General features: G+C 46.1%; 2 protein-coding genes across 3 annotated transcripts in view; one reads left to right on the top strand and one right to left on the bottom strand.

Annotated features, from left to right (window-relative positions):
- cpped1 (calcineurin-like phosphoesterase domain containing 1) overlaps window positions 1–24,823 on the top strand; it is a 174,954-nt gene that overhangs the window by 14,490 nt on the left and 135,641 nt on the right. The window lies entirely within an intron of this gene.
- Window positions 9,147–24,823, bottom strand: part of shisa9a (shisa family member 9a) — an 84,135-nt gene continuing 68,458 nt past the window's right edge. The window contains exons 3-4 of one of the 2 annotated variants that reach the window (XM_015360489.2): window positions 22,770–22,919; window positions 9,147–15,806 (exon numbers count right to left, since the gene is read on the bottom strand). In XM_015360489.2, the coding sequence (XP_015215975.1) occupies window positions 15,415–15,806; window positions 22,770–22,919 (542 nt within the window). In that variant the 3' untranslated portion in view covers window positions 9,147–15,414. Of the gene's footprint in view, window positions 15,807–22,769; window positions 22,923–24,823 lie in introns of both variants that reach the window. The other variant, XM_006637185.3, reaches the window with a different exon arrangement.

Genomic DNA, 24,823 nt, shown 5'->3' with positions numbered 1-24,823 from the left:
GACTGTATTGGAAGTGACCCTGGTGCAAGTCTGTTTTCCTAAGTGGTACAGTAGGAGTACCTCTTGAAAATACAGCCTTGCATTGTAAAGGGTTAAAATGCTACTGTGGTGTTTTTGCCCAGCCCAACTTTTCTTTGCTCCTGAAGGAGAAGCTCAATTAAAAAAAATGCTTTAAATACATATCCCCCTTCCTGTCAATAAGATCCTGGTGTTCCTACTAGCAACTAAATGGGCTGAGCTGACTTCTCATAGTTATAACTATGAGAAAAGTTATAACTTTTCTTGTTTCCTTGTGTTCTTGTGTTGATTTCTAAAACAGCCTATTTATTCTACAGAGTGTAGAGTCTTTGAGGGACTGCTGTCCAGGTGTTCGCTAATCCTTGAGCAGTGAGCTGGCTAGGAGCTTCATGCTAATGATGTGACAGCACTGGGATACAGACTCTGCTCTGTGCCTTTCCTTTCATTTTAGTGATGTGTGATTTGCAAAAGGTCCCACATTTGGTGGGTTCTGCAGATGATACATTGGTTACAGATTGTGCTGAACAGTGCAGTGCAGAGCTCCGGTTTAAGAGCTTTAATTGGGCAGGCTGAATTTTCAGATATAATGGAAATGAGCTGCACAGAAAATGATCTCCTTTCTCTTTGCTCGCTGCAAAAAGTTTTTGGGGTGTGGGCTGTTAGGCAACGTGATTAGAAGCAATGTTGCAAAGATCAGTGACAGAGAAAGAATTGCCCAGCATGTTTCACTCAGACTGAGCAGTTTTCTCCAAGAAACCCCTTATATCAAACCTACCACCAAGGCATGCTGTGAGCAGTCTTTTTAAGACTTTTGAAGAAATAATCAGGCTCTTGGATTAGTAAATTCACCATTTAACCAGATAAGTGTGATCAGTTCAGCCTGAATCTGTTTGGTGACCTTCATTCTTCTTAAGGAGGCTCCAAAGGTTTTTTTCTCTACCTTCTTTATTGGACCAGCAAATCTGTTTATGCAGCAAGATCTATTAAAAGTAAATTCTGTGCCATTCGATTTTGCCTTTGATCACCTGATGCCTACTTGATTGGATCTCCGGATTGACGAAGAAAACTTTCGCACCTGATGTAGGAGTGATGGTGCTGAACCCAGCGGTCCTGAAAATGAGCCCTTGCTTAGCAGGCAGGGCGCCTCCTGAATAATGCACACGTCGCTGAGTGACACTTCATTTAAAGAGAAGTAGGGGGAACAATGCAAGAATTAATTTTGCCAGGAGGCAGGGAAACGGCACAGCAGAAAGGAATTCAAGCAATTATCATCGCAGAACTGCTTAGTGCCCCTAAACTACTGTACATGGCACATTTTATATGAGACTGTGAACATGATCATGGCCAAAATAAAACCTCTTTAAAATTCTGGACTTCTGCAACATCAGCAGTTCCAGCTTTCTCTGGCCCTTGCTGTGTGGGTAGCTCTTCTAACTTCACAACCACTGTCTCTGCTGTGGCAGAAAAGCTATACACTCACTCACTCAAGTCACTTTTTGGCAGTTCAGATGAAGAAATTACGGAAAGTCGCTTAATTTGATGGTGATCAAGGCTGAGTAGAGAAGGGAGCTGTCAATTAACAATGTTAATTAAAACCGTGCGCGATGACCTTCCATCAGGAGCTGTGTTTACGCATGTGCTCTGCGGTCCGTTTTAAAACATCCTCTTTCAGTCACCTCGTTCCTTTGTGGTGCCGTGACTGACGTATCTCCGCGAAGCGTCTGACAGTTCCAGTTCACCAAACTGATTAGGTGGCGAGTATAAAACCGCATTAGGGTTTCTGCTAAAAAAAAAAAAACCGTTAATCGCACTTTTTCAGTTTTAGAAAAAGACTACACGCCTTGTTCCAGCTCTTAGGTTGTTTTTTTTCCTCGCTCCCTGACAGCCCGCACCCGTGACGCGCCTGTTTGCGCCACGCGTCTAGAAATAAAACGTTTCAACCACCAGCGCAGCTTCAAAGCCCCAAGACGTCTCTGAAGCTGAGCTGAAGGTAATAGCAATTATGGAGTATTAAAATGGCTGAAACTCCCCAAAATATCAATTAGCGGTCACTTGTGTCTTGCTTGATCTGCTTTTGCTGCTCGTGTTGTATCGCGGCTCGGTACCGTTGAAGGGTTCAGCCCCGATCTCCGTGGAGAGCTCTCCCACACGACACGGGGCACACGGTTCAAAGCGATGTTTTTCTTTTTATTAAAGTGCTCGCAGCAAAAAAAAAGAATACTTTGCCTTCCTTGCCTGAAGATCCTGAGCACAAGTCGCTGAAGCAGATTAAATTAGAAAAGATGAGGTTTTACTAGAGAATCGATTGGGGAAAAAACGGTCTGTGCTGCAAAAAAACAAAAACAAAAAACAATTAGGGGTAAAACTCAGTGTAAACTGTGTCCTGTTTTTTCTTCTTTCTTGAAAAACTTCAGAGAACCACGCATCTGCGCCCTAATGCAATTTACCAACTTCGCCACCCAGACTAAACCCTTGCAAGAGTAAAGCTACAATAAGATAACTGTTGCTTCTGCCGGATTGGGTGCGATGGAGAGTATTGTTTCCGAGACATTCAACAAAATGATCCCCACTTCAGCTGAACCTACAGTTCGAGTGTCCACAAACGCGTTGCAATGTAATGTTTGACATGCTTATGATGTCGATAGATAGTTTTTTTTTTAAAGAAATGCATTTTCACAACACGCATACAGCGTGTGCGGTTGCGGTAAACATCGTCATTTTGGCATCTGGGTTATTGTGATCAAATCCAGGCAACATATGTGTAAAGATAAACAGGGCAGGTATTTAAAGATATATAGCATATGGCATAAACCTTCTGATCCAGTGTTGTTTCCATGGCAACACAGGAATAGGTTTCTGAGCAGTCACTACCCGTTCTGTCACCGTGGCAACGTTTGGCTTCTATCCAGAGTTTGGGGGTATTTTGTTTCCTTTCGGGGAGCATTTCAGATTGATCACCCGCAGAAGGCGCCACTCCACTTCAGCTTCTAGACAACAACTCCCCCCGTGTTTGCCCCCCTAATTCATTTCGACGAGTGCCTTGCGATTAAGGGATTCACTGCTGTGGCGGATGATGGAGATCCTTCATGTGAGATGTCGTGTCTGTCTTGTACCCAGTGGTCTGTTTGTCTGATGGTGCTGTAAGGCTCGGAAATGCAGGGTGTTTTTTTTTTTTGCATGTGCTGTACGGATTACGGTAATTAACCTGACATTTTGGGCAAAGAAAGTTCAAACGCGGCCGGGTGTAAGAATTCAACATCTGAAATGATGGCGACACAAACACTCTCACGCAGAAACACGAATGTGCAGGCCATCACATTCACCTGTAAATCCCTTAAATAAATACTGTAATTATGCTCCGGGTTCAAGGAAATATGACATCTTGCTATTCATGGTGAGTCCTGTCAGAGACAGCAGCAATAAATTACCATAATTTTCTAAACTCACACTGGCTTTAATTAATCAAGGGCTTTAATCAGCTACAGCAAAGAGGGCAGGAGAGCGGAGGTGTGGGGGGTGCCAACAGTGTGTCTGACTGGCGCAGCTGTCTTGTCCACCCTCTTCCCAGTAAACACCCAGTGCATGAGCGACTCCTACTGAGTTAGGCTTGGTTTATTATTATTATTATTGCGAGGGTGGCAGGAAAACGAAATATTTCTCCTCCTGGAGCATCATTGGCTATGTGCCTGCTTCGAATCACATCCCTCGGATCTGCCTGCGCGCCCCGTCGCCGTGCCCGGCCAGTCCGATCGGAACGGGTGCCGGTGGATGCGGAGAGACTGGAGAGGGGGAGAGGACGGCGGCAGTCACGCCAGCTTTGCCGCAGGGGCGCCTCGGTCTCTCTGGGCCGGCTCTCCGCCCTGCAGACAGATCGCCGGCACAGCGAATTCGTCTCAAGCGCACTTGACGCTCACTCCGCTTGCGTCGTTATTAGGTCGACGCGACCCCGCCGCGTTTGGGGAGCAGAGCTGGTGAAAAGCCGTCACCCGTGTGATCAGTAATGGGCCGGAGGCGCGCCTTCTGCGTTTTCTCCGCGTCCTGGTTTCCCACTGGCCGGCATCGTTTGGCCGGTTTCCCACTGTCGGCCGGCACACTACCTGCGGAGCTTGATTGCCGACAGCCTGCCAGCTTTACCTGGGCGCTTGACCTCTCCTGTGCCATGTTCCCTCCTAGCTAGGCGGCACAAAGGAAGGTGACGGGCCGGTGGCGCGATTGGCGCGCAGTGCCTCCGGCCTCGCAGCCAGCAGCGTCGGACGCTTGGGGCACCTCCCCGTCTGAAGCGCACTGTAGCGTGGGGGTGCCTCTGCTTTTGAATCAAAACCGCCTGTGAGGACGGGAGCTTTTGAAAATCCCTCCCTGCTTGCTGCGTAGACTGGAAGGGAAGCAAAGGCATCCGACTTTTGGCAAGACACAGGAATAGGGACTTGTCGCTCACCGGGTCGGTGGAAAAGGAAGGTTACGGTGTAGTGCAACAGTGCGAACTGTTACATGGATTTCAGGTTGCAGTCCCTGACTTTGTATTTGAAAGACTGGCAATGTTACAAATATTGCAAGCGTTTGACTGCATGTGGAGATTTTTTACATACATTCAGGAGGGAATTCAGATCCTAATCTCACATGCTTCCATTAGCAGACTTATATACAGTGCATCTCACCTTATATATATATATTCCCTGAGCTTCCCTTTGGACATTTCTCTCACACCCCTCCTGTCGCCCTGCACCCTTGCCACAGCTCCCTGACTCATTCCTGTCGAAAGCGAGGGGTGTTCGGTCAGCCTCGCCCTCGAGGTCGGATTGCTGTTCCCTCAGCGGCGTGACCTATGCCAAACGATGTCTCACACGCGCTGCCTGCGTGTGGCCACTCTGTGGGAGTGACCGCTCCTCATTCACAGGCTGTGATCACTGTTGGGGAAAGTCCGTTTCCACCCGGCCCGCTCGTCAAGAGCCTGACCCACTGGTAGGTGAAGGGAGAAAATGAGCTTCCTCCTCTAATGAACTTACAGTTATTTGGGGATGTTAAACAGCTTCTTCTTAATAAGGAAATTGAATCCCCTCCATTCACTCCAAGTGAAGACAAATCGCCTAAGCTGAGTGTCGTGACTGGAACAGCCATGCTGAGGCTGTAGCAGAAATTGTAATGTGATATTGTAGCACATTCAACACACTTTCCACCTTCATCCATCCCAAAAGGTTTTTTTTTTCGGGGGTGTGCTATGATTGATATTTATGCTCTTGCTGTATTGATGTCCATTTCAGAAAGGTGTACAGCGTTATGATACGCTTGCTCAGTCCCTGCACATTTCACCTGATCCTCGTTTTCTGGGAATGAAAAGCCAGTAATTCCTCCTGCCTTATGGAGGCACCAAACCATCGGCGCTGCACCCCTTGGGATTCTAGGGCAGGATCGTTCCCACATTCTCAACAGCATGGTTCCCGTTGTTCCAGGTTTGACTGGATCTTGTAAGCAGGAGATCAGCGAGGACTCTTCTCCTCAAGCCTGCTGAGAGCTACAGTTCAGGGACAGAGGGGTCGTAGAGGAAGGTAGGGAAAGTATCCGGGCACAGGGTGCGGTGCTCGTATTACCAGTAGGACTGGCAGGTAGTAAGACATTTTATTCTTCCTCTGCTCTTCCACAGAAGCCTTGCACATTGGTTGTCTCAGCTTCTGCAATGTGCCTAGCTGGGATGGTTCGCAATCCTCATCTCAGGGAAGAACGATAGAAATCTTAGACGTCTTCATCTACCACACTGCCCTCTCTGGAGCTCGGTTGTTCTGAAACAAGGGCACTTTTCAGACAGCACTTTCATGTGCTATAGGCATCATTAGGCTTTGGGTCTGATTTACCCGTGAGAGTGAGGGTATGAATATTCAGTGGTTTGTAAGAGCCGTGGAATTTTCGATGGTAAAGATCAAATTCTCAGGGACAAGAGATAAGTCTGCTGCAGCTCGGGACGTTTGGGTTTTTACAGTGGAAAACACATGGATGGGCTCAGATTGTGGACTGGTTATGTCACATTTATTAACCCTGTTGCAGACAAACCTGAAGTTACAATAATAGCAGATGAAATCATCTTCTGCTTGAGCATCGGAGACCATCGCCTTGCACAAACCAGGCAGCCCATTCCAAAGAAGGTCTGTATTCCGCTTTATTGCCACGTAAGAAATGTAAATATTGTACAGTGAATATAGATAGGTTACAAATCAACATTCTGAGAGAAACCCCCAAACAGTCAACAGAAAATCAGAGTAGGCAGAGAAATAAATATATTAACACTAGCAGAACTGCCCGTGATATGATGCGACAAACACTGGTCCACTTTTAACAAAACATACAGTTACTCAATTGATTAATCTTACAAATTAAAGAAGGGCGGGGGCTTTTGGGAAGGACTGGAAACAGAGGGTTATGCACTTCAGTAATCGTGAAAACGAAAGGAAAGACCACAGAAAGAGCTAAATATTTTATTAGCTTTTTTTAAAAAAAAAAACCCAAATGCGATATGAAGTCACGGCTTTAGTAATAACAAAAAATAGAGTTTTAATCTCTGATACTGCATGATAAATAGGTCTCTAATCTAGTTCATATCTGAAGTTAAACAGGACAAAGCTAAGAAAAGAAATAGAGTCTTTTTGAGGGGTTGGGTTGAAGTAAAAACCAAACAGTTGCAATGATGTCTCCCTTGGCATTTGACACAGTCTTGTTTATTCACAGGTATATTACAGCTCTGCGTGGGAATGAAATGGTAGCTTTTCCACTGCGATCTCAGAGCAGGCTGAGTTCCAGCCTTGAGGAGGCTTGAACAATAATGCATAGTTTCTGGAGCTCCTGTTTCGGCCCGGACACTAATAATTCTCTTTTGTGGAAGTCTGACAGGTTTAAAAAGCGTTATGGCAGTTTTCTATAGCAGTTTTTGGAAATCTACTGTAGTTATACACAGGGAGGAGATAGCAGGTTTCAGTCCAGGCTGTGCCAACAGACAGGGGGAGCCAGGCCAGGGTCACAGCCAGCTGAGAGCAGGTGGGAGGAGGGCTGGGGATTTCATTATGGGTAATGGGGGACGGGGGTGGGGGGTCATCAGTCTGCGGCTCTCCAGAGCCCCCATATGTCTAGCTGAGAATTATGGTTATCTGTCCCCCATTGGCACCAAAGCCATTTTTTTTGCAGTTTGCTATATGAATCTGTCCGTGGTTGGCAGAGGTGCTTACAGTATGGTCTGATTCAATAATAACTCACTCGTAGGGGAAATGAAGAATAAGAAATATTTCGAATCGACAGCTGAAAATATGAACTTTGTGAAAACCTGCTGTAGCACTTTCTCAATGTAAAGATATGTATGTATTTCAGTTCTATTCCACATACAGTGTGATGACGGAGAATTATTGCAGCATGAAAAAAATCATTTTCAAAGTTATTTGTTTCTTAAGAACCATATTTTAAAAAAAAACACTAATCTGTGAAAACCAGCCTCAATTCATAAAAAACGAGTGAAATGTGTATGGTTGTTTTATAAGAGCTAAATGAACTGGTCTGAACTTTTGTGAAAACAGTACGAGCAGAACTTCTGTACCTCCAGAGTCGCACGTCTTGAACAGGAGCCGTATGAAAACCTCCGAATACACTTTCTCAGCTATTTTTCCTTTTGAGCCACAGTCTTTATTCTCTCGTTCTACTCAAAAGCGTTACTTTTCTCTGACAAACGAAAATCAAAAAGCAGCAAATGAACACATGACAATAACTGTCGGTTCCCACCTCACAGGTTATTTACAGGGCCCTGCAATGGAAGGGGCGATTCAGCGAGTCTGCTGCCAGTTTCTCTGCAGCGAGACATGTTGTCTGTCTCTGAGGTCAGAGCAAATCTGACTCTTCGCTGCATCCTCTCTCTCTGCCCTGGCTGACGCACGTCTTTAGACTGCAGACAATTCCGTAATTCCAAAGCCAGCACCTGCGTCTACTAACAGTTCCACAACATCACGTTTTGATCCGATGGACAATTCCATATATTTCCTGGAAAGCTCGGACTTCCTCTGGACCTAAAGTGAGTGGTAGAGTTTGACATGACCCAGTACCACATCCAGAGCACTTTGCCTTGCACCCCTGTTAAAGTTCTTTTACACCCTTGTAATTACAATGGTATTATAATGTTACAACCTTCTTATTACATAGTTCTTATTACATAGTATCATATATTTGAAAAAGAACAAAGAGGAGAATGTGAGGAGAATAAAATGTGGCAACATCTCTCGCCCTTAATTTTTCTGCTTTGCAGGTGATGAAATGTGTGTTATGAGCAGCTCTCCAGGATCTTGGGTGTGTGCTTATGTGCAAAGCGATGCTGTGTAGAGTTAAGGAGTAAAGCATGTGTTCTCTGTGCTTTTACAGAGGCAGGGGTGAGCTGAACCTGCAGACTATAAACTGTAACTAATGTCATAAACAATCCTCTGCTTTTGTATCTTCTAATGAATCGCAGTTCATGTTGGCAAACTCCACCCAGCGCAGGTTAGCGGCCTTGCAGATCAACTCCTTAGACTACCAGCCAATTAATGAGGAGTGCTGCTCAGAAACAGCATGTCTGTATGTTTACCTTTATTCTGTGCACAGTTCACATGTGCTCTTTCTAGTCTTAGCTGGTTTGTTGGAGTTACTGGAAGACGTACTAAAATATTCTTTGATCTTTTCTTTCGTTGTGAGCATTCTCTTAAAAGGGGGAATTTGAACTGTGTGTTTAGTATTTTTTCCCTGACAGAATTTGAGAGAGCTAACTGAAAAGCCCTTTCCACTAACCCCCTGGCCACAGGCAGCCTGCACACAGTAACCTGTGGCTCAGTGTGGGAGCTGGTGAAGATTAGTTCGTATTGGAATACCGTCATGATTAAAGAATATCAGATATAATTGGTAGATACAGTATGTAGCTTTCTCCCTTAAACAGAATACATAATTCTGCAGTATGTGCTCTCCCTTTGGAAAAAATCTAATATATCTTTTCACGGAAAAATTAATCTGACATTAATTATAGGCCGATTTGCTGAAAAATTAATGATTGCCAAACAGAAGCAGTCAGTCCTTCATTATTAACAGCATGTAAAATCGGGATGGAAGCACAGTGTGAGACACCATAACAGCAAGGCCAGAGTTAAAACATTTATTTATTATACCGTAGCAGACGTTTCGGTGTGGTATTCTGCATTAATACAAAGCACTTCCTAGCCATTAGATATGATCAGTATTCTCTTTGAGCACAGACTGTATTAGCAAGAAGAGGTTTATCTTCAGAGACCACTAGGCAGAGTCCTCTTATCCAGGTTAATCAGTATTTTTGGGGGACTCCATGGCTGGGACATACAGTATCAGATTTGAGGAAAGGCTGTGGCAGTGCGTTTGAGGGGCATTAGGGAACAACTGCACATCTGCATCGACTCTGACGGAAATCTTGGGGACACCACCCACCCCCCCCCCCAAATGTAAAGGATAAGCAAACCCCATGATTAGGGTTCTCTGCGGGTGCTTTAAGCGTGCATGTGGCCAGGAGAGGAGAAGCAAGCCGCTGGGAGACAGCTGTATTTGAGGCCCGCGTCTTGCCAACGACAGCAAATGGTTACACAGTGGGCTGCGGCATTCTCCTCAGTGGAGCTCCCTGGCTGGGGGACAGATGCCGTGGCAGTAATGATAGATAAGGGCAAAGGAGGCAAAAACAATTTCCATTTAAAGGTCAGCCTACTCTTTTCTTAATAAAACCATCTGGGCCAAATGAGAAATTGATTGAGAATCTGTGGGGCTCATGAGGAAGAAAGACCCAGCACCCCCCTGTTAATTGAGCTGACATGGACATTAAACTAACAGTTTGGACAAGCAGATTAGCTCTCATTACATGGTACAAGTGTGTGCCACAGATCCAGTGACGTTCTTCCACAGAGCAGGCCAGCTTCTGCTAATCACAATGTCATTGCCAGGGCTATTAAAGTATAAACCCCTGCCTACCGGAGGATTTAGGAGCCTCAGCTACAGGCTCTAGTGTCCAGATCAGAGCTCTCTTTTGCAGGAAGAGTTGGTAGAATGCTTTAATGTCCAAAAAGGAGCATTGATTTAAATACACTTTGCACTGGTCCTCAACTTGTATTCTGTGTTGATTGCCTTTGAAGATTCTGAATGGAAATAACAGATGTTATTAATAGATACAGTATATCAAAACACTTTTCTTTTTTTTTTTACACAGTTTTCCTCTGCCTTTGGCAGGAAAGATGACTTAAATTACATAAAAGTTACTATATTTAAAATATGAGTTCATCATTCAGCACTGCATTTATCAGCAAACCAAACCGCCTGATTTAGGTGCGAGACCATTGTAGACAGTAATGCATACATGGTCTTCTACACTCGCCTGGTGAAGTCAATGGAATGAACTATAAATTACAAACATACACAATGCTCAAGATTGCTGATGGAAAACGATCCAAACTTCTGCTGTTTTTTTTCAGTTCTCTTTCATTACAGATCACTGATGGGGCTGGGGGGGGTGGGGGACTTGATTTTTCTAATTAGAGCACAAGCTCCTTCAGTCACAATCTAGCTCTCTCTCTCTTCGGCGGAGCAGAACTTTGGCATCTTTCACTGCCCTGCCTCCGAAATAGGGCTGCTCATCTGCTGTCTGATTCCAGCCACCTGTTCTACAGTGAACAAGAGCCAGCAAAGAATTTGGATTAGCCTGCAGACTTGCAATTACGTGCAAGGGATATGAGTCCTCAATCAGAAGACTCACACCCCTACATTTGGAAAGCTTCTGATAAAAAGTGGCTAACTTTGTCTAAAGAGATGGGTAACAGTGTTTGTTACTAAAGAGTCTTGTAGTTGAGAGTTACAGCTGTAAATCGATGCTGGATTCTGTTCTTTTTCTCTTTTGCCTTCAAATTGTTTTAGCAGTTTGCTCAGAGGTCCACATTCCCTCTTTATCCTTTCCTGTGTTATACGTCCTTTTGCCTCGCACAAACTTGACACTCAACACACACCTCACCTCAAGCACACGGTGGTGTGAGGTGAAGATATATGGGGCTTCGCAGGGCAGGTGTGCATGTGTGTGGAAACGTGTGGCTGAAATGTGCTCCAACGTCTGCTTTGTGTGCTGTGGGATATTTCATCTGTTGCCCTTTCCGTTCAAACCTGCGGCTCCTCACCCCTCAACCCTGACCGGTCCACTTTATGTGGCCTGTAAGTAAAATCGAAAAGGCTGCCTCATGAAAGCTTAATCCCCAAAGCACAACGTTTTAAAAAGGGAGAATGCCTTCTGCAAGACAACAATCGGGCACATGAAGAGGACAGGTTTACAGACAGGGACTGAGAAAGCTGTAGAGCTATTGGCTGCACAGCATGGAAGCCAGCTAAGGCTAGCTTGTTGAAGCAACCCCTCCAGTACTTGCCCTGCAAATTTCCAAGTACCAGCGTTCTTTCCTCTGGCCCAGGAGCCTGCCCGCCACAGACTGAAGAGGAATTGATGGGCGCTGATGGGCCACTGTCAACACATCAGCAGTCCAATGACTATCAAAATGGCTTTAAATGTTGCCAGCTGACATCATAACCTGACCATTGAAACATGCATTCTCTTCCTGCTATGGAAATACATTCTTCTGTAATGGAAGGGCGGTCCTGTGATTTCTGATTCTTTAAAGCAACGTATTAGCCATTGCCTTCTGTGTCCCCATCTGCAGCGTCTTTTGAAACATTTTAAAAATACTGCAAACTCAACCTAGACAGCGACACCAATGAAAACTGATTGCCAATGGAACAGGAAAACTGGTCTCCAGCTTCCTTCTCCTTGTTGCCATTGTGATTGTGTTTAAATACCCAGCTGGCAAGATAATATTGCTCTCTATCTTTGGACTGGGAAGAAGGTTCCCACTGAGCCCTGTGAGTGAGCACAAAGCAACAATGTCTCCTTCTGCAGAGGGTGGAACCTTTCTTTTCTTTTGCAGTGCCTAGTTTGAATAATTTATCCCGAGCCCAACAGTGGTGGGGACTGTGATGCACATTCGAAATACAAGTGTGATGACCAATGAGTGCAGATAACCTGTGGGGTTCTTTCAATACTACTGCACTGATGAAAGTGGAACTTAAAAATGTAGTGAACTGCATCACAAGGCCACTTCATATTGTGTTTTTTTTTCTATGTCCTAGAATTTTCTGAACTGATTTTTTCATCTATTTCTCTTTCAAAGCAAGTCCTTCAGAACTGCTTTCTCTCTCTCTCTGTTCCTGATTTCAATTTAAAAAATGTACATTTTTGAAAGACAAGGAGTTTCAAGGAGTTGAGAGAAATTTGAGAAGGTGTGATAAAGAGTCTGATGACAAATCGGTGTGTCGCGGTTCGTCACTAAGACTGCAGGAGAAAGGGATTGAACTCGGTGACGTCTGATCTGTCCTCTTCTGGATGTAGTACATTCATTCAGGATTGCAGCAGGTTTGCTCAGAGGGTGTGAGAAAAGCCTGTGGTGATACAAGTTGAATTTGGTGCTGTAAATTATCTAGCAAAAAATAGATTTTCTCATTAAGAAATAATTCCATGTTTCCACCTAATTTCAAACTAACAAACAAGAAATCAATGAGAGGGAGCTGGTTTTCACATCATGCCAGTAAAACCTACAGTACATCCTGTGCTGACAATGCACAGAATTTTGCATTACAAGGGTGCAATTCTGGGCCATGATGGTGAACAGTTGGGTGCTGAAAATTTCAGATTTGGTTTCCCTCATATTGTACATTTTCCTGGCCCTCTTACTTAACGGAATGCTGTTTTTCTTGTTTCCATGAAGATTTCATTTATTTTCTTCAATTACAGTGTGATCATTTAAATTGCTTTATTGATTAGACCACAAAAGAAGCTTGCATGTCTTTGTTATGAAAGCATGGATCAAACCCAAACAGATTTTGTGTTTTCAGAAACAGCCTCAACATCTCTGACATCTTATTTCAAACACTTGGCAGCTACATTGGCTTTTCTGGTTCATGAATGCAGATGCTATTGTCACAGCCTACAAACACATGACCCTCATCTAGAAATCAAACGGTTTCCATGCTTCCCCCTGAATGAGCTGTAAATTGCTGCCTTTTACAGCTTCAAATTAGGCCACATTGAGAAAGACGGAGGGGACATGGGGAGCAGGAGCTTGTTAGAAGTCACTCAAGTCTGTTGAATAAACACTTGATGCCTTCCAGTATCTCCAAAGTAAGCTGCGATTCTTTTTTGACTGGAGCACCAGTACCCAAGCTCTTCAGTTAACAGAGCTTAGCTAGACAAAACAAAAACCCTGCCTTTTGCATTGATTTGGCCAGTGCCGGTTATGTGTTTGACTGCGGAGATGTTGCCATAGCCCCCCTGTATTTTAAAGACCCCCCCCCCCCCCTAAAAAAAATATTTTTTTTCTCTACTGATGATGACCGCAGCACTTGATGAATAGAACAATCGTGCATACAGCTGTTGTTGCACTAGTAATCCAGTTCGGCACAAGAGGAACCGCAGGTTCAGACATGGTTTCTGCTCTTGGCTGTGGAGCCAGCAGAGTGAAGCTTCCATCTGTGGGGTTAGGACTGATCGCCTCCATATTAGAATCCCTCCTCCCAGAATTTCTTTCTAGGCCAATCACCTAACCCCTTGCCAAATGATGAAGATCTGGAGTCACCAGGTTTCTAGATTGCAATTTACAGCAGTTCTGGTTAAAAAAGCTCAGGCATTTTTGGAAATATATATATGGGACCAATATTTCATAGGACCAGGTTCATTCTTTTATACCTGCCTTCCTGGCAGTGTGTCACTGGAGGGGTATTGGGCTCACTGTCTCAGTGCTTAATGAAATTGTATCATGGCACAGTACATCTAGGATTTATCCCTTACCAGTGCTGTGCATTTGAAGACTCGCCATCTTCCGATTCTTTTTTTGGACTTACCTGCTTTAGTTTTTTCTCAATGCTTTCAGCTTGCTGTACTTTTAATAAAGCAGACTTATGTGAGTTCACTCTGTGTTTCTTTGCCTGGGAACCACGCCAGCAACAGAAGCCTTGTGAACACAGCCTGGAAGAATTTACACACCAGACAGGAGTCCCTTGGTTCACAGCACTGGGTGGATCTGTGGGAAGCCATGACAAAACTCGAGCTGTAAGCAGTGGCACCTGGGTCCAAAATTAAAAATCAAGCCCAGGTCTGTCCTGCATTCTCTCTTTCTTGTTCCTGTGTGTTAACACAGCCGATGGACAGAAAGATTTACCAACTGAAAGAAAGGAAAGTTAAAGTTTACAAATCAACAGCAAGTACGTCATACCATAAACTGCAATGGCTGAAGTTTTTTTTTTTGTTTTTGTGTTTTTTTTGTGTTTTTTTTTTTCTGTATCCGTACAAGACATCGATAGCCTGTAGAGTTCAGCTCTTAGACGGAAGTTAACTGTAAACTCTTTAAAAATACAAGAAAGGCACCTCCCAGCGTCATAGAAACAGGTCCGAAGGATCCCATCTGCTCAGGCGACTGGCAGGCAGCTCCCGCAGTGCCGTTCCCAGAGTCCCGAGAAGAGAGCGTCTCTCGGGTTCCGCGCGTGCCCCCGCCGATGCAAAGCTCCAGAGCGTGCCCCCCCCCCCCCCTCCTCGTGACCCTCCCTCTGCTCCAGGCCTGGGAAGAGCCCGTCTAGCCCGCTCCCTGGCCGTGACACAAGGCAGGAAGCGAAGGCGGCTCTGAAGCCCAGGTTTCCAAGGCCTCCGCGGAGAAGAGAGCTGCTGAGGGGTCTTCGTGCGGAGCCCTTCCCCTTGTGCCCCTCGCTGCGGTTTGTCACGAGCTCCTCGTGCATCACAGTTGTGGATTTAGGTACTGCAGTTTGCTTATAGACAATATCCCTCAAACTGCCGTGAGTCAAGTGCTGTCGCTGTCTTTAGTTAACCACCTATGTATTGCTTGTGTATTTTGGTTCATCCATCCATGACCGTCCGTCTTCTTGTGTTTCCAGTTATGGTTCACGTTGTTAATCATTGCTATTATTATGTCGACGACGATGACTATCCTTATTAGCTGTGTGTTATTTGATGTCTGCTTAAAATGACTGTGCTCTCCCCCCGATACCTCTCCCCGACCCTCCCGCTCCCCCAGCGCCGAGCGAGTCCCGTGCACGTCTGCCGCAGGCGGACACTCACACGCGAAGCGAAGACGCACGCGTCTGCAGGCTGCGCTGCTGGGGTCCCCCGCGCCACGCCCCTGGCCAGCCGCTTGGCAAAGCCACAGCCGCGAAAAAAGTGTCGCCCCCCGAACCCCCCACCCCCCCCCGCTCCATCGTACCCCCTCGTGCGTCCATCTCGCTCGCCCACTCTCGTGCTCTCACTGCTGGGCCGCGGGGAGTGGGTGGGTGTGTGTGGGGGGGGGGGGGGCGCTCTCACACTGTCACCTCCGTCTTGCTGTTGGTGACAAAGTAAGGCTGCGGGGGCAGGTAGTGCTGGCTGCGTGCGCTCTGCAGCTCGTTGACCTGCTCCACCATGCAGGGCTTCTTGGGGCCGTAGATCTGCCGGCGGCCCATCGTCTCCGTGTCGCCCCAGCCCTTCAGGGCCCCCGGGTTGGCGATGGTGTTGGAGCCGTAGACCAGCGGGTGCGTGTGCGTCTTGTTGGTTTTGGACTTGTGGCCGTTCTGCTTGCTGAAGGTCACCTCGGGGCTGAAGGGCAGGCTGGGCTCGTGGTCCATGCGCACCGGGTGCAGGGGGAGGCTGCCCTTCGCCGCCAGCTCGGCCAGGTGCCGCCTCTTGGAGTAGAAGTCGTCGTTCGCCTTCTCCGCTGGCGGCCCAGAGACAGACACGTGCAGGGGGGCAGACAGGGCGAGGAGGGGGACAGAAAGATCACAGGGGTTAGCGGACAGGAAATGGCCATTGCTCGTGGTTTGAGTGATACCAGAACCACTTTTCCCAGCATGAAGAGTGATCATTGCATGACTTGTCCAATTTGATGTAAAGCTTGATTGGTGAAGGGTTTGTCTTATTGTACGCTGAGTCTGGAGACCTTTTTAACTTGCATGAGAAACTTGGAGGCTGCTGGGGTTGGAGGAATAGGATTTTCCCAGGGCAAGAGGCCAAGCAGGCCTGCTTTGTGGTCTCGGATGTTTCCCTCGGTCAAGTGATTCACACCACTGCCATGCAGCTGAGCTGCTGTGTAGCCGTGCTAAGGTGATTCAGACAGGCCTGGGGGGTGAAAGCAACCCTCTGACAGCCGAAGCAGGGTGACTCTGCCAAGGCAGGGCTGGAAGTAAGGTGTGGGCGACTGAGGAGCACATCGGCGCCTTCCCGGCAAGAGAGATGACAAATCTCTTGTGAATACTAATGGAGGCACACGACACTATTTTCATTAAGGAAAGCTTAATGAAACTTTATTACTTATATATAACTTTTATACTTAGTATAAACATCATCGTTTCTTATAGTCTTCTTTTCTAACCCTTCCTTTGTTTAGATTAGATGGTGCTGCGAAAGTGTGCCTTCGGCCGGAAACTTTCGTTTTCCAATACCGAACGTTAAGAAACTCCCACCTCGTCTCCACTCCTTATTATTACACACGCCAGCTCAGTGGCCAAAGAAGGCCGTTGTTTCTGCCCTGCTGTGTGAGCAGGGATCGCTGTCTACATGGCTATGCCGAAATCCTTTCCCCTTCTGTTCCTTTCCCACACAAGCGTGGCTCAGTGCTGTGGGGGCTGCCGTGAGTGCGGAGTCTCTGATTCACGCTCCCCTCACCCACACGCTCCTCTCCTCTGCGTTTCAGGCTCAGGATCAGTATGGGGAAGGGCTGCCTCGTCTACACTGACCCCTGCTGCTCTGTGCCCTGCTGAGGGAGCGCCGGCCTGCCCTCTCGTGACACGCATAGCCGTGCAAGAGCGGCGCTTTCATCCCGACCTCCCGAGATGAGGAAATATGCAGAGAGAAATGAGTAAAAAAAACTAGCAGACGCAACAAACAGACAGGCAGGCCTAGAAATAGAGATGGGAGATATAAATATATCCGTGCGAAGTGATTTTAAAAAAAAAACATTCTCCGCGTGCCTTTTTCTGTCTGCCTCTCACTGTGACGTGGCAGAGGCATATGGCACGCGTAATCCCGGATTGCAGATTTCCACGGACTGCACTCCCAACTCCGCCAATGAGGAATGCAGGTTACTTAACAAGAATGAAGTTGGTTGTTCTTTTAAGTTGTTTCCCATTTCTCCTCGGCTTCACTGACAAGGGCAGGAGCACAGGAAGAGTGGACAGACTCTTTCGTGTGCACTTTGGCTGCAGAACGAACATGGCAGAGGTCATGTCCTGCTCCTTTCACTGCCAGAAGCTAATTGATCCCAAAATCTCATTCAGCCGCTCTGGGAAGAATCCCAGAGTATCAGCTTCAACAGCCTGTCCTGGCAGTCTGTTCCCCAGCCTCATAACCCCGTGCACAAAGAAAGTGCCTTCTTAATTGCCTCTTATTTTCCACCTGCGATCCTATCTCAGTGTGTCACTGATGGGCTGGCAGTGACTGGGGCCGACTTTGGAAGTATCTTTGAGGATTTTGAAAACTTGACTTGCCATCTGCAGTGTTCACAACGGAAGAGATTCGGCAAGATTCTTTTCTGTTCTTCCTCAGCGGCGAATGTGGCATGCACAGAGACATCCCGTATTTTAATTAGGACGACACTTGCAACTGTTAATGTTTCACAATAACACATTAAACGCAAATGGTCCTGGATACAGGGAAATGCTATAATGCTCACAACAAGAAAAGACTGAAACTGTACTTGATATTGGAATGAGGTCTACGCCGATAACAGCTCTAATGAAAAGCTGTGATCTTGAATGTTATATAACTATACTCTTATCCAAGACAGTCTAAGCAGCAGACATGAGCTTCTTTTGCAATTACAGATATATTCTGGCAGTAATAAGCATGAAAGAGCAGACATCTTTCACGTCTTGAGCAACACGTCGTATATACTGTACTTCTCAAAACAAGAAAATTACATCTTAGAAAGAATAAACGCTGGCAACATTTAATAACCGTTGAAAAACAATCCATAGTCCTTAATTCTAGATGTAGTCTACATAAGCAGATGTTACCTAGTGAGCCCCTGTTGTAAGTATTATTCTGCCTAGATGTAATTCTAAAAGTTTACTACAGTAAATCACGGTACAGGCATAGTAAAGTAAAAATTACCATAGTAAATGGAAAGAGAGAGAGGAAAGGTGAGCAAAGGTATGGTGGATTGAGCCGGATGGATGGCAGGCGTGGTGAAACCACAGGTGAACCACTGTGTTAATTACGGTATATCGCAGGAAGCATTCATAAGCAGAGGCTCTATTACTGTACATCAAAGTGCAGTTTCACCTGCACTTCTGTCTGGTTGCGAAAGTAAGGAATAAACGATAACTGCAGCTGCAGGAGAGAAGCACCGCATTTCTGGAGAAGAAGAGACATTTGCACCCCCTCCCCAGACCTCCATCACAGTTAAATGGCGTGAAGCCTGAATTCTTACCAGGTGCATCGCCCTGCTCCATCGTGCCCTTAATTGAAACATCAATTTGTTGCCTTTTCATTTCCTGTGTTTTAATTCCCCAACAGTCATTTTTAATAAGGGATTTTAATGAGGCCTTCCTCAGTGGCTCAGCCAATTTGATTGTTTGTGTGTCTCTGCTGCTTGAGTGGTAAGCGAGGGGTGTTTAGCCCAGGTTAACAGCTCCAGCGCTGATGAGCTGATCTGCAGGGGTTTCTGCTCTGTGGGGGTGCTGTGATTTCTCTGCTGGCGCCGGCGGCTTTTTGCTAGTGGCGTCGCCTTCTTTTTTCTACCCAAGTTAAAAACTCCAGCACGTGTCCGGTACAGAGGAAGTTCAATATTCCTCTTCTTGTTTGAACGGTGTAAGACCCCTCTGAGGACACGGGCACGCCAAACAGTGACTGCGAGTCCATGCAAGCCATCCAGCCCAATATTAATGCACAGGTGCTGTAGGTGAATGGCAAATGAAAACAGTTTTGCCAGAGCAGAAAAGCTTTCAGTGTGCAACTATAGATTGCATGCAATTGTTCTGAGAAATTTGAGCATTTGAGCATCCAAGACGGTACAGTCCAGTGGTGGTCACTTGAATTATTTATAATCGTCCAAGTACTGCTGGGTGTTGTTTTTGCCAATTTGTTTTCTTGTTATTATTTACATTACTACAATCCCTGGGAAACATACACACATCTGACTGCTGGTAAACAACTCATTAGAATCGCTGGAGGGCTTGTCTTCCCTTTTAATGAGGATTTGGGATGATAGATGCCAGCCTCCCTCCACTTGGTAAAGTGTGTGTTTTCCTGGATGTGTGTTTGTTTCTCCACTCACGTGCCAACGGGGCAGTGCTGCTTCCCAAAGACACCTGTGTCTTCTCCTTCCTCGGCTCTGTTCCTGTATTCATCCCAGCTCTGGGTCTGTCCTGGGCCCAGAGGCAATTCTGGTTCTGGTAGTCTCCAGGGAAGGAGAAGAGGATTAGGCAATGATCAGGCCAGCCTGGGTTCCTCTTGGTGACCATCTGGTTGTCTTAATTAGTTCTGGTTAATTGTGACAGCAGGCCTGTGTGTCCATTTCAAGCAAATATTGTCTTAGCTGCCCGGGTATCTGTCACTGCAGTAAACTGAAAACATGACGGGTACTTTTACACATTACTCCTTGCTCTCTTTAGAAGCATTTTCTCACGTGATGGAAAATGCTACCGTTTTTTAAATGCATTTAAAATAAATACGCAGACGAGAGATGACAAGCAACTTCTGTCTCCATGTCCTTAATGTAAAACAGTGGCGGGAGTTTCAATTCCAAAAAGGAAAGCTTTTCCTTGTCAGCCTTCTATTCTAACTTTTTTAGAGGTGGGGTGGGGGAACTGCAGTTCGGCACATAGCATTGGGATCTACTGATATATTCCCGGGCTCCAGATGGTCCTAGAAAATATGTATCCTGACACTCAAAGCACAGTATTTAAGAACTTGTACCTTAATCTTCCCCGGCAACCCATTACAAAAGAGTTTGTTTGACTTTCAGGGCTGATGTCTCTGTTACAGTCTTCAGAGAGTGATCTCGTTTGAAGGAATTTTTCTTGTCTTTGTTTCCCTAATTATCTATCAGTCGAACAGCTCTACAGTGGTTTAGAAGCTGAATGCTTTCAGCTGGATTCTAACATCTTATTGAGTTCTAACATCTCGCCGTACAGCTTCTTTTGAAAGCTTGAGCGCTTGTTGACAGCTGTCAGCTGACTGCAGGCTTATTACGAGGTTGACTTTGAAGTCAGACTAAATGATTCTTGTGGAAGCTCAAAGGATCCTGCCTGAGTTTGTAGGAAATTGTTTTTTTTTGAGGATTTGTAGTATCAGTTTAGTTTGCTTTGGGTGGTCGAGTGGTTAAGAAAATTAAGTGATCTACCTACACCATGTGGCAAGAGAGCTTTTAACTGTGAATCCCAAACATTGGGAACATCAATGTGACTCTCCTATTTGTTTAGAAGAGTTGACATGCTCTCAGAGTTCACCTTCTTCAACGAAGGCTGATCCTGCACATTACTGCCCTGCTCTGACGTGTGTTCAAGAGAGATTGAGTTCTGATCCAAGGCCACGCTGAGTGTGATTATCGTCCTGCTTATAGCCATTCAGTTTAAGTGGACAGTCTTGCACAGGTGAGTCCATCTAAGAAGCTACCCACTGAGGGTGTTTAATTTGGTACTATTTTCTTCTATGAATGTCAGCCTGTTGTGCAAACAGCAATTATTGCTTTCAAGGCTTGCTCATGGGAGTTGGTAGCAAGCACTTGCAACCCATTTTTCATTATCCTTTCCCGTTGTTGGTGGAAAAGTGGCTCTAGCAATTTCATATCAGTTTAATATCTCGACAGGGAGGGAGGGATTCCCGGGGGGCTCAACAAGTATCGATGCACAGATGTCTAGCTAATCCTGAGGCTTGTGGGCCAGTGACCACACTGCACCCCTTCTCCAGCTGGCATCAGCTCTCTTGCAGGGCAGGGTGGCGCTCGCAGCCTCTCGAGGGGCTCCTCCAGCAAAGGTGTCTCTCTGAGGGCCGGTTGAGCTCGGCCATCGTGGTTTTGCCACCAGCCGACTGTGACCGATGTTCCCCTAACGATGGAGCTCGAATCCCCCCAACCCCAATTCACACTTCTCTCCTCCAGTCAGCACTGTAACGCCGGGGAGGTGTTAAAAGACGAAGGGGGTCGAGGGCGGGCAGGTCAGAGAAGTCTGCCCACAATTTCTCATTCTCCCCTGTGTGTGGTCACAGGGTTCGTAGCTGTAAGCCGAGATGTATAAAACACAATCAGTGATTCCACTGCGGGGTATTATACTGGTGGGTATCTGCAGAATAAGTGGAGCTTCTAACATGAGGCTCTGACAGTTGGGCTTGCTGTGGGAGAGTCTTTGCAGATCCTCATTCCTTTTGTCTAGTAGTACAGAGGTCAGAGCCACAGAGGGGGCCTCATGCAGCTGACGATTCTGCATTAGTTGGGTAAGGAAACAATCGTCGTTCCGATTTTCTTGGGGGAAAAAAAAAATTCTCCATGTTGGTTTGTCTCGCGTGAATTCTTAAAGGGGGACTCGGTCTTCACCGGCTTTAAAAGCGACGGGGTCCATACGATAACACCCTTTCTTCTCTTAGTAATATCGTGAGCCATCATGTCACGCCACACCATAGGCCAGCAAGAAAACAACATGGATACAACACTGTGAAATGTGAAGGTTTTGCTAATGACTTGACCATGGAATTGCTGTCTTACAGAAGTGTAAGGACAATGAAGATGCAATGGCTCTGAAAGTTCAGTGAAAGTTGACTGCAGGTGGTGAATAAGCAGCGATGTAATGCCCAAGTCGTAAGAGCTGAATTGACCGAAGGCGATGCTTGACATTAAATATAATTGGCCCCAGGTAGATGTGAAACAAGGTGGGAAGGTCAAACATCTTTAGGCTGAAGACCCAGCTACCCTTTTTTATGAGCTACCAGTCTCTGCTGCTCGGAGCCTGGTAGAAATCTAATACTGTGACCTTCGAGAGGCGCTAGGGCACGGGGAAGAGCATATTGATTTGTGAGAGCGGCGACTGATCCGTTCCCAGAATTCAGCCTCACCGGGATTGCGGAGCAGAAGGCAATTAGACCAGGAACTCAGGAGTAAATAACACCAGCTCACTCCAGCTCTCTGGGAGACTGGGGTCATTTTCCACTTGTTTTGGTTTCCCGAATTCCTCGATGCGCTTTCTTTAGGATTGTCGCGTGTGTGTTAGTGGAGGATAAGCCTTTATCACACACAGCAAAACAATGAGAGTGAATGTGCTTACTGCATGAAGTTAAAATACCACAAATGGTGGCATTCCTCTTAAGTTCATTTGTATCAGACAAATGGGAGGACCTCTAAAAGTCTTTGGGTTTTGCTCAGTTAATCATTTTGTCATCTTTCTCTGTGGAAATGACCAAACTCTCGATGGACATTACATTCTAATATCAAATTAGATTTTAAAATGAGCTCGGAGTTCAGCAAAGATTCATGACACAGAGATGTGGACAGTCTTTATAGTTAGGGGTCGCAGGGGTAGCCATGGGAGAGGCAGTGAGATAAAAACCCTTTTGCTCGACAACAGTGACAACGTGGCTCCTGAAGGTGTGAGCCTGCGTTGGAGGGCGTTTCGGTGGCGGACGGGGCTGGACTGATCCCCAGCCCGGCCGGGGACACTGGGGGGGGAGTCTGGGAGCGGCGGGTCCTTACCCACGGCCTTGAGGGAGGCGTACTTGTTGAGCTCCTTGTAGGCCTGGGGCTGCTCGTAGGCGTGGGACATCTGGCCCAGGGTCGGGTAGTGGGGCTGAGACGTGGTGGGCAGGAGGGGTGAGCCGGGGCCAACGTTGTTCATCTGGGGGCCTTCTGGAGAGAAACGAGACGAGGCAGAGCGAGGCATGAGCTGTCTGCTGAGGGGACTTCCTGTGGCGCGCGTGACCTGTTAAAGAGTCTGGATCGGGCTTAAATCTATGTATGGGTTGATATAGCATAACAGAAAAGACATTTATTTTTATTGCTCTGTTTATTTGTACTGGCTCCATGTTTTTTTTGTCAGTCTCCGTGTGCGCAAAACATAGCTGCTTGGAAGCCAAACTAATTTCCGAAAAAATCCCACAGTGAAGTATTATCATATCACATTGCATCATACCGTATTACTCTTGGTATTAATTGGATATCAACTTCTCTATCTCTTGTACCTCCTCATGGACATGCTCAAGTGTTCACTGCTTTGCGAATTACAGTCTCACTGGTATTAAAGAGGATTCTAAATGATGATGTTGAACCTGAAGTCGTTACCGTCTAATGGTCAGTAAAGGCTGTCTGAGGCACAATGCCAAAGACAAAAGAAAATGCAGACCGACCCCGATGCAGACTGAAGCACATCTGCAGCAGGAATCTGCCGAGTTTTTCAGAATGACTAAACGATTCAGAAGAGCTCTTTATCAATGTCACTGTGAAGGTCAGTGTCCAGATTGAGTGGACAGCAGCGGACATGCTAAATGATAGCATCTGTGAGAAATAAGAGATGTGAACGTCCACTTTTCTGGCCATTTCAAATCTCCAATGCTCCCACCCTCCGAAATTTGATGCTTATTTTTTTGAAGATAAGAATAATAACTTTTTACTTATAAAGTGCCTTTCCAAACCCAAGGATGCTGTAGATTGTGAAGAAAGAAAAAAGTACAATAAAAAGTGAATGAAGAAAAAAATAAACAAGAGCATTCAGGTCTTTACAGATGTGGGCAATCAGAGGTACACCTTGGTAAAAAGGTGAGTTTTGAGTTTGGATTTGAAGAGAGTTAAAGATGTTGTGGGGCTGTGGTAGCTCAGATGGCAAGGGCGCCTAGCTCCTGACTGGAAGGTCCCGGGTTCAATCCCAGGTAGGGGATCCTTCCGGGGGGAACAGGCCGGCCGGAGCGTGATGCTGACCACATCACCTCCACCTCCAGTGTCGGATGGTCAAGAAAAATGGTGCCCCGTTGCCCCCTGTTCCCCCATGGGCCTTTATAGCCTGAAAAGGGGACCTAATTACCTAAAGATGTTTGGTCTTTAAGAGTGCAAGTAAGGTCATTCCAAAACACTGGAACAGTGACAGGGCAGGCACGGTCACCAAATGTCCAAGAGTTAGTCCTGCGGACGGTGAGCACAGGACCAGCCTCAGCTGACTGGAGCCTACAAGAAGGAGTGTAAACATGGAGGAGCTCAGAGGTGTAGGAAGGAGCCAGATTTTTTAGAGCCTTAAAAGTCAGTAACTAGATCTTGTATTGAATATGTGACTTTATAGGCAACTAGTCTGCAGAGACTTAATTGAGATATACTGTCAGGGTCTAGTGAGAGTTAGAAGTCTACCTGGAGAGGTTTTTACATACTGGAACATATTGCAAGGCTTAGCTGACTCTATCATAATACAACACATTACGAACTTCACCAGACCCTTCCTCAGGAATTTTTCACTTTTATGGGATTATTTTCCAAAAAGCTGAACAAACATGTTCATTGTGAAGGAAAAAGCCTTGTGAGTAGTACTGCGGATTTTATAATCAGCTTAACGTTTCTGTTTCAGGAGGTATCATCAAACCTCTTTCACGCCATTCTGTACCACAAACAGCTCCCTTGATTGGTTAATTGGTACTTAACCTTGTTTCATAAAACCAATGCAAACCAAACATCTAAGCAGTAAATGGTTTGGAAGTTGTGCTTATTATGAAAGCCCTGTTCTGTTTTGTATTTCTTCCCCGTAAACTGCTGCTGTTTTCCAGACAGGC

The sequence above is a fragment of the Lepisosteus oculatus genome, chromosome 19 (genome assembly GCF_040954835.1).
Source record: "Lepisosteus oculatus isolate fLepOcu1 chromosome 19, fLepOcu1.hap2, whole genome shotgun sequence".
Classification (NCBI taxonomy): domain Eukaryota; kingdom Metazoa; phylum Chordata; class Actinopteri; order Semionotiformes; family Lepisosteidae; genus Lepisosteus; species Lepisosteus oculatus.
The sequence above is the reverse complement of the archived record's forward strand: the minus strand, read 5'-3'. Positions and strand labels throughout refer to the sequence as shown.